We start from the raw sequence: 10,182 nt of genomic DNA, 5'->3' as shown, positions 1-10,182 counted from the left end.
GAGAGTTTACACACTTCTCTTGTCTTTCACACCTGCAACAATGTGTGAACACAGCCCAAACATTTCCCCAACTTCACTCGGACCTGATGTGTTAGCACGGCAGGTAAAAGTCAGGAGAATTCACCGCGAGCAGGAGATGGCGTTTATACCGCGACCGTTGTCCATGTCGTGAAGAAGCTTCATTCTCTCGTCTGCTCGTCTTCTTCTCTACTCGTTTATACACAAAGCTCTGATATAAAGACAAAAAACCATCCTCTGCTAATGATATCCATCTTTAGGGCGGCAGTAGCTCAGTCTGTAAGGACTTGGGTTGGGAACCAGAGGGTCACCGTTTCAAGTCCCGGTGCGGACCAAATATGGAAGTTGGTCAGGTAGCCAGAGAGGTGCCAGATCACCTCCTGAGCACTGCTGAGGTTCCCCCAAGCAAGGCACCAAACCCCCCCCCGCCCCCCCCCCCCCCCACCTGCAGGGATCAATAAAGTCAGACTTGTTGCTTTGTCCGCCGTTTCCATGTCATTCTTTTTATGTCATATCCTGCTTCCTGAGACCCCGCCCCCTCCTGGGGAAAATTTCACACAAGAAGGGACATGCATGAATAACAACTTTAGAACATTTAAAGGAGCAGCCTGTCCGGAAATTCAGTCAGAGATTTCATCGATCAACTACTTATTTATCACAGACTGTAAATATGAACGTTTGAAGCCTGTTCCAGCAGGGGGCGCTGGAGTCCCATCGATGGCGGTCTCCATGCTGGAAATGCTGTCTCAGTCTAACTTTCAGTCAACCTAACGACAGGCTGAGAGCTGGAGCTGAGGCGGGTTTTAAACCTCCTGACAAACCGTTACACCGCGCCCACCTGTCAATCAGGTCAGCTACACGCCTTATTGTGAATAACTCTTATCCTTCATCAAATCAAAACTGATGATGTCTATAGGGTCTGTTGGGGCCCTTCCACCAGCACTGAGCAAGGCAGCGAGAGTGGATGATGTCAGATGGTGCCCCCTTAGGGAGGTTTATACTGTCATTGCAAAATTTGCTAATTTTGTGTTGCTCCCCCTGCTGGTCTGGGGCCCCCCTACTGGTCTGGGGCCCCAAGCAGTTGCCTGCCTCGCCTGTTGACAGGCAGCGCCCCTGCATGTGTCCATAGCTCAGCCAGAGACCTCCACCTGAACTCTGGAGTCTGATGGATGCTCATGGTTCAGATCATAAATGTCATATTTATTGCACTTTTTTTGATGGATTGTGGGTAATTGTTGGTTCATGTATCTCCAGTTTTTTCTGCGTGATTTGACTTTTTCTTCATGAATTCGGTCATATTGTGAACTTGAGCTTCCTTTTCTAAGTTTAGTGAACCAAACAACCTTTGTCCCTCTGAAGTTTAACTTCTATTCAAAGCAGATCACCACAGTCACAGCTCGGGGTTTCCTTCCTTATATAACTGAAATCCTTTCCAATAAGATATTAAATTAAACTTCTATTTTTTAGCTTCTTCGGTCTTTAACTTGTCAATCAAGCTTGAGGATGTTCGCAGCGTTACGTTCCGCTGCTGTTGCTCTCTGCATCCTCTGCAGGCGGATCGCCCCGGGTCACTGATCTCCTCCTGCCTCATGGGTGCAGCGCAGGGTGCCTGAAGTGGGACGGGCAAACAGGAGAAACCTCAGCCCCGTCCCGATCTGCACGTTTAATGAGCGCTCCGATCCTGCAGGAGGAAAAGTCCAGGTGGAACAGTTCCGCGCTCTCTGGTCGCTTTTCAATGAAAGCGTAAAAAGGATTTTGGGGAGAAACTGCGCGTGGATTTACTTTTCTTTAACAGCTAGAGGACATTTTTAAGAAACCTTCTCAGGTAAGTTCACTTTCATTTCTCTGAGCAGATGAGGATTTGGAAAAGAAAGCTTCCATTCAGCCGAGCAGATGAGCTGGTGATGTTGTGTTCGCTGCTGCGTGGCATGAAGGAATTATCATGTTTTTAAATAATGCGTAATTACGCACGTTTGGCGTCCAAAATGTCCAAGAGCATTTGAGTATTTTGACTAATGAAGCCTGTAGGGGTTTCATGAGATTTGTAATGTTTTCTTCACTTTTACTTCTGTTGAATTTCAGCTCAGCTCGTAAGATTTGACAGGCTGTCCAAATAAGAGAACTGCTGCTTGAATTCGGTGTTTGTTTGACTTAATTTCCCCCCTTGAACAGCCTCCCCCTCCTCTTTCCTAAAGTAAATGTTTTAGCTGAATGAAATCAGCCATGTCAGGATCATTCATGCTGCAGCCTGTGGAAAATAATCCCGTTTTTATATTTCTTTTTTTACTCCTTCTCCGGGGCAGCCCGAGCCTCTCTGTTTAGAAATGACTCATTTGGTTTGTGTAATGAGCAGACATGTGAGAGGAGAATTCTCCTGCATACTGTACATTGTTTGACATTTCTCCGTGTATCCTCTCTGACATTTCTTTACGGGTTGAAGCAGCCTGATTAAGAGCAGGTGGTCTCCATACCTACATGTCCAGCAGCACACTGCAGGCTGCGGCTTGCGCTGAAGCTGGTGCCAAGAATTAAAGTAATTCAGCCTGTTCAGAGCTTGATAAACAAATAGTGTCCCTGCAGCAGCACCAAAAGGCTTCAGAACTGACCTTGTAGAGACATGTTGGCTTTCCTGTGTGTCTGATCTCTCCTATGGTTCTCCTCTTGGCTTGTTGCTACAACACTTGGCACATCTAACGTGCTTACAGTACGTTTCTGACACCTGTGAGTGCTGGGATTTTACACTCCCTGGCACTGGGTGTGTGCAAACACTGTCTCAGGCATGCATTCACTGGAATCACTCAGGAACAGATTTAAACCAGGTTTGAGGTGGGTCATGGTACTCAAAATACGCCTTAATTGCCTCTAGTGAAAACATGCAAATTATTTACACCCAAAAAACAGGAATGTGGGCACTGGAGAAACTGAAGAAGATGAAATCCAGTCGTTTTGTTTTTATGTAGAGCTGCATGGCCTGATGTTTCAGCACGACAGAGGTGGGATGTTAAAGCTCCTGTGAGGAGTTTTCAGCTCCTTTATGGAACAGACTGACATGTTTACTGAAGAAAAGCAAACGAGACGATCAGGGTTAAAACTGATTATTTCTTTATAGTTATTTTTAAATGCCTGAAACCACTGCTGCAGGGACGGTGTCTTCATAGAGTCCTACTGAAACTCCCTTCATCAATTTGTTTTGACCCAAAGATTCACAGTAACTCCTAATTTTCGTGCGTATCGTGGCGCCCTTCACTGCCACTTAATGCTCCTGTTTCCACATCATGATTTAAAGCAACGATCTGCAACTTTTTCCCCTTTAAAACAATCTTTTCAAAGTCGATCTACTAGAACAATAACTTCAAACAAGGGGAATGGCGTCTCTTTTACTGCCATTTTCACATATCTGTGGGTGCCACAGGTTTGCTCCTTCGGACAGGAGAACTACAAGATCACAGGAGAACTACAAGATCACAGGAGAACTACAAGATCACAGGAGAACTACAAGATCACAAGAGAACTACAAGATCACAGGAGAACTACAAGATCACAGGAGAACTACAAGATCACAAAATCACAAGAGAACTACAAGATCACAAGAGGACTACAAAATCACAAGAGAACTACAAGATCACAAGAGGACTACAAGATCACAGGAGAACTACAAGATCACAGGAGAACTACAAGATCACAAGAGAACTACAAGATCACAGGAGAACTACAAGATCACAGGAGAACTACAAGATCACAGGAGAACTACAAGATCACAAAATCACAAGAGAACTACAAGATCACAAGAGAACTACAAGATCACAAAATCACAGGAGAACTACAAGATCACAAGAGGACTACAAGATCACAGGAGAACTACAAGATCACAAGAGAACTACAAGATCACAAGAGAACTACAAGATCACAGGAGAACTACAAGATCACAGGAGAACTACAAGATCACAAGAGAACTACAAGATCACAGGAGAACTACAAGATCACAAGAGAACTACAAGATCACAAGAGAACTACAAGATCACAGGAGAACTACAAGATCACAAGAGAACTACAAGATCACAGGAGAACTACAAGATCACAGGAGAACTACAAGATCACAGGAGAACTACAAGATCACAAGAGAACTACAAGATCACAGGAGAACTACAAGATCACAAGAGAACTACAAGATCACAGGAGAACTACAAGATCACAGGAGAACTACAAGATCACAGGAGAGCTACAAGATCACAGGAGAACTACAAGATCACAAGAGAACTACAAGATCACAGGAGAACTACAAGATCACAGGAGAACTACAAGATCACAAGATCACAAGAGAACTACAAGATCACAGGAGAACTACAAGATCACAAGATCACAAGAGAACTACAAGATCACAAGAGAACTACAAGATCACAAGAGAACTACAAGATCACAGGAGAACTACAAGATCACAGGAGAACTACAAGATCACAGGAGAACTACAAGATCCAAAGTTTGACTTCACTTTTCCTTTTGTAAAGTTGTGGATATCATTGATGTTTAGCTATAATAATGTTTAAAAAGCTACATATTGAAACAGGCATTTTTCTTTAGCTTGAATACATTTTGAGGGGATAACAGTTCACACGTCACCTTCCCAGCAGAGAGAATAAAACACAGAATAGATGATTCTGTGGTGAACACATGGCGTGCATACAGCAGGATGAACATCAACATTGCAGATTCAGAGCAGAGACACTCTGAATCTGTATTTCCTCTCTGCTCTATTTTAATTTGTAGTTTCTCCAGATTTGAGCTGAGTTTCAGTTAGCTTTGCACACTAACAGCCGCTGGAAACGTCCTCCAGAGACACTTTTAACTTCCACACTGTCAGCACATTTCAGAGCTGAACTGCACTTTAACACTTTCACTGAACAAAACACAAAACAATCACTTCTACTTCTACCAGAATCTTTTTTGTTTACTCCGGTAACTGCATCTTTATTTCAGTGAAGAATGTGTTTACGTTTGAAAGAAAACTGATTAAGCTTGGTTTCACCCTGAGGGACCCGGGCCCTGGATCTGAGTAAACCTGAAACTGTAAACGGCTCCTGACGCTTCAAAAACCATCGTACCCGCCCAGCACGGCCCGTTTCATCCTCTGAGCTGCAGACGCAGGAAGAGGGTCGTTGTTGGCGTCTCAGAAATAATAAAAACATCCACAGTTAGCAGGATGGACTCAGACTTTGAGTGGTTGCCATGGTTACTTCTTCTTCTTTCTGCTTCTTGGAGGATTTGCATCCAACTATGTGCATACTGCCCCCCTGCTGTATCCGACTGTGTACAGACGCAAGTGTACTCAGGTACGGAGCGATGTTACTAATGTGAACGCAGAGCAGCGGGGGGAGGGGAGGGAAGGGGAGGGGGGGCAATTGTGCCCAATTTGAAAACGCGAAAACGAGTTTGAAAATGTGTGGGGAAAAAACACCTGCTGAGGATTATCAGCAGTTATCAACAGCTGCCATCAAACCTTTATGAGTGTGTGTGTGAGAGTGTGTGTGTGTGAGTGTGTGTGTGTGAGTGTGTGTGTGTGTGTGTGTGTGTGTGTGTGTGTGTGTGTGTGGTCTGCGGGTGTTTTGGCACATTCAGCGTCCTGTTTGCATCACACTTGTTGTATACCTGTGACGCTCCTGCAAGCGGGCGTTTTGAATCTTTTGTGCAGCTGAAGTTCATAAAGTTCATCCGGCTGCAGCAGCTGAAACTCAGAGCTGTGCGTTGTGTAATCCCCATCGAGGTCGTTTTGTAATCCACGTTGTAGTGAGAACGTTGCCATGAATTGAATTTCACATTAATTCCTCAAACTATGCGACCCGTCTGAGCCACAGGGTTTAAGACGACTGAGCCCGGGGACATTTCATCTCTGGCCGGGGCCGAGAGAAAAGTTAGGTTTATTTTGTGCCGAGTTTCTTAAAGTCGGTGTTAACTTGTTTTTTTATGTATTTATATTCTAAGAGAAAGTTTATCAGTAGTTGGCATCTTAAGTTCCTGAAAAAAAAGTGTAATCCAAAAGAAAAACAAACAAAAGCCCTGTCCCGATATCCACACATCTGTCTCTGTGTCCTTTACTTGTGCATTCCTTCTTAAAGGTGCAGGACGGTAGGCTGTCCCAATTCTCTAAGGTTGATCTCCAAGGTTGCCCTCTTGCACCCTAAGGCCGCTCTCTCGCCCGCTTCCATCGCTGCAACACCTGTTGGTTTGACCTGATAACTGCTCTCATATCTGGCAAACAGAGGGGCGTCCAAAACGGCCGTGTGGGGGCGTGTCTTAAAAGCGCCTACCTTCTCTGGTCCAAACAAATCCAGAGCATTCAGGAGCAGAATCTAAAGTTAGAAGGAGGACATACTGGCTGCTGCATTGTTGTCAGAGAAGCCAGCACTTCAACATGTTTCCTTAATGATCAGATAGTAAGATACCTTTATCATCTCACTCTCTACTTCAGTCACTAGGAGGAAAAGAATCGTGCCTGATGTGACAAACAAACCCTATGATACAGGAGACGCTCAGTGTGACAGACATGAGCATGAAATAAACATGTTTACATCAGCGTCCCACCATGAGGTACGTCAAGGGTTAACTCTTAAAGCCCTCATGTACCGCAGCCTCCTCCTTAACTATCAGAGTCATGATCAGGTATCCTAGATCTCAGTTTGTTTTATTTCAGCGTGTTTATATGTGTGTGTGTGTGTGTGTGTGTGTGTGTGTGTGTGTGTGTGTGTGTGTGTGTGTGTGTGTGTATGTGTGTGTGTGTGTGTGTGTGTGTGTGTGTGTGTGTGTGTGTGTATGTGTGTGTGTGTGTGTATGTGTGTGTGTGTGTGTGTGTGTGTGTGTGTGTGTGTGTGTGTGTATGTGTGTGTGTGTGTGTGTGTGTGTGTATGTGTGTGTGTGTGTGTGTGTGTGTGTGTGTGTGTGTATGTGTGTGTGTGTGTGTGTGTGTGTGTGTGTGTGTGTGTGTGTGTGTGTGTGTGTGTGAGAGCGACTCTCTGCAGCTATTATCTCCTGTAGAGGAAACTCCCTCCAGTTTTGGTGAACATATATCATTTTCTGTGATTCCTGCAGGAGGAGGCTCAGAGAGCGCAGATTAAAACGCCTCAAATGATCGTCTTTGTTTCCTACGGTGACATCACGCCATCACTCTGTGGAGGTCGTGTTATCCATTAAAGGACGCTGACTCACCTCTCTTGTACTGTAGATGTAAATATTTGCCCCAGCTTGTTCCCCCGCCTCGGCTCCCCCCCCCCCCCCCCCCCCCCCCCCCGCCCCCCGCCAGGACAAATTGTAGTCCTGCCTGTGCAGCGGGGATCTACCTTCCTGTCAGAGCACACCGCCGCGGTGGAAAAATCACGTCAGTGCTCGTGAATGTCTGATAAAAATGTGGAGCTGCATCAGGGAAAGTCCTGTCTCTGCCAGCTGCTGCCGTATCATCTTTAACACGGTGTGGTGTGTTCCCCCTAAAACTGTCTTTATCAGCGAGAGGTCATGACCTCAGGAACGCACCAAACATTCAGCAGCTACAGAGTGCAGAGAGGCTGATTTGAGCTCTGACACTGTAAAACAAATCCTGTTAAAATGACATCACCGCTGTGATTTATTAAGTTAAGGAGGAGGCCTCGCTCAGGAGGAAGATGGTTTCTGTTTGAGCTTTAAAGGAATAGTTCAAAAGTCTGGCTGACAAACAGATAAAAAGGTTTATAATTTAGATGAAGCTTCATCCAGAAGCGGTTTATCTTACAGCTTAAAAATCACAAAATCTGTAAAATCCTCTTCTCCATGTTCCTCTAACATGTGTCTCTAGTCCGTCTACAAACCCCCCAATGATGAGAAAAGTCCATCCTCTCTGTCTTCTGCCTGCTCCACTTTTCAGAAAATGTGTGCTCAAACAGGCCGTTTGGAGATTTTCCCTTCATGACATCACAAAGGGCAGTAGCCCCTCCCCCAGGTGGGTGACACTCCCACAGCTAGGTGTTTGTTCTGCCCTCTGAGTCTGCCTTCTCACCGTAAACAATAGGACATGGAGCGAGAAAGCACCGAGTACACCCAAGCCCTTCCAGAGAGGGGGCGTGGTCAGACACAGCTCATTTACATATTTAAAGGTACAGACACTCAAGCCCTTCGAGAGCTGAATGTTATTCGGAGAGATTCTGAAATTTTAAACGGGTTTGTTTGTTTTCCACAGACTGTACACGGAGGAGGATGAAGCTAGCTGTGTCGAAGCTAACATAATGTCCCGCCTTCTGTCTTGTGATTGGTTTATTCATGTTTCAGTAGGAAATACGTCGTAAGATACACTTGAAGCGCCGTTTCATGAGGACTTTAATCATCTATTGTAGAATAAATGGGACCATATTTGACTAAACGAACATGACGCTGTCACTTAAAGCTTGTTAAGAAAACATTTACTGAGTGAATAAATCATCTGGGGGGGGGCTTACTTCTCCCTCTGGTTACATTCAATCAGACAGTGGAGTCGCCCCCTGTTGGAGAATAGAGGAATCGCACGATTGACGTTTTTTTTCTCCTGCAGTGACGATTGTTGAGGATCAAAAAGTTCAGTGGAGGTGCATCAGGTGTTCTTTTACATTTTGTATTTTATTCCTCTGCTTAACGTGTTGCACTCGCTCAGAGCGTCCGTTTCATTCTGCAAACACACAAAACGTCCGCAGCAGTGAGCGTGCACTGCGTCTGACCTCGCCTCAGATCTCGCTGTACGACCTGCTGGTGTGTGTGGCGATGGGGGACAGACGTGACGCCGCCCCTCCTGGGAGGTACAACATTCCTGTGTTAACAGGGAGGCCTCAGTCAGGAGCCTGGAGCGAGCGGCGCTGAGGACGCTCTCCTGTTTGAGTGTGTGAGACGTTTTGTATCCGTCTGTCTCGGCTCACACTCTGTAGCTCTGTCACAGTTATCTCCTCTGCTGTCTGCTATGACGTGTTGGTGACCCACTTCTTGTTATAACAGGCTGCACGTCTGATTTATGTCTTTACATAACATGAGAACCCTCGGCCACAGGGAGGCTTTTTGTCGCTGTAAACAGAAACACAAACAAAGAAGGCGTCTGATTGAACACAGCGCCACACGACTTACACGTTACATTACATGTGTGTGCTCTTTAATCGACGACTCTGACATGCTGCTCTGTCTCTGGCAATCATCGTGTTAGCACCCATACAAAGTGAAAAACAAAACATAAACAAACACCAAAAATGGTCACCATGTGTGCAACCTCTCCCAGCAGTTTTATTTGACATCATGTTGTTACTGTCTCCATGTTTCTCTTTGTCCTGTTTGCTCATTTACTTATTTTGTCCCTCTTTCTAATTCATTCATTTTATTTACTGACCCTTTTCCTTTTGTTTTGTCGTTTGTTTGTTTTTGTATCGTACCACAGTTCCCCTCGTTTTTTAATCTGTTTTTTTTTATTGTGCGAGTGTGTGTGTGCACGTTTTGGTGAATAAAAGTTAAAAAAAAAAAAAAATGCTGCTCTGTCTCAGATCCCAGATGTACCCGTCAGAGCTTCTGATTGGCTAATACTTTTGACCTTTTGTACCCATATGGATCCAAAATGAGTCACTGAGCGGTGTGTGAAGTTACAGTCTTCAGTCTGTTTCCTATTAATCTGGAAAAAAAAATCTCTGGAAAGTGTTTCTCGGTGGCATGGAGTCGACTCTGTCTTGTTTCCAGCTGACAGCACGCACTCAGTGGATGAAAGTGTCCAAAGTTACTTTCAGGGGGGGGGGACCAGGAAATGGTTTCAGAGGCTAAAAGTTAACTTCTTCTTTTTCTCTTGTGTGTGTCTGGTGTTTGGAAGTTATCTGAGGGATTCTGGCAGAGCTGCTGAACCTGCACATCACGATGAGAGCATCACTCACTGCCGTCTGCCTCGGTGAGCAACACGTCTGTCTCTGCTGCTTTATAAATCTATCATCCTGGACTTCAGAGTCCTGTCCCCTTCAGGATCCAGTCCCCCCCACACACACACAGCAGCATCCACCTCCTGTCCCCTTCAGGATCCAGTCCCCCCCACACACACACAGCAGCATCCTCCTCCTGTCCCCTTCAGGATCCAGTCCCCCCCACACACACACAGCAGCATCCACCTCCTGTCCCCTTCAGGATCCAGTCCCCCCCACACACACAGCAGCA

The 10,182-nt window shown here is 45.5% G+C and overlaps 1 protein-coding gene across 7 annotated transcripts in view; it reads left to right on the top strand.

Annotated features, from left to right (window-relative positions):
• The first annotated feature begins 1,630 nt into the window (after positions 1-1,630).
• vit (vitrin) overlaps positions 1,631-10,182 on the top strand; it is a 38,835-nt gene continuing 30,283 nt past the window's right edge. For 3 of the 7 annotated variants that reach the window (XM_061039397.1, XM_061039396.1, XM_061039395.1), the window contains exons 1-2: positions 1,632-1,845; positions 9,839-9,922. In XM_061039397.1, coding sequence (XP_060895380.1) covers positions 9,892-9,922 — 31 coding nt within the window. In that variant the 5' untranslated portion in view covers positions 1,632-1,845; positions 9,839-9,891. Of the gene's footprint in view, positions 1,846-9,838; positions 9,923-10,182 lie in introns of all 7 variants that reach the window. The other 4 variants (XM_061039394.1, XM_061039393.1, XM_061039398.1 and 1 more) reach the window with 3 other exon arrangements.

Source organism: Labrus mixtus, chromosome 6, assembly GCF_963584025.1.
Source record: "Labrus mixtus chromosome 6, fLabMix1.1, whole genome shotgun sequence".
In the NCBI taxonomy this organism is placed as follows: domain Eukaryota; kingdom Metazoa; phylum Chordata; class Actinopteri; order Labriformes; family Labridae; genus Labrus; species Labrus mixtus.
The sequence above is the reverse complement of the archived record's forward strand: the minus strand, read 5'-3'. Positions and strand labels throughout refer to the sequence as shown.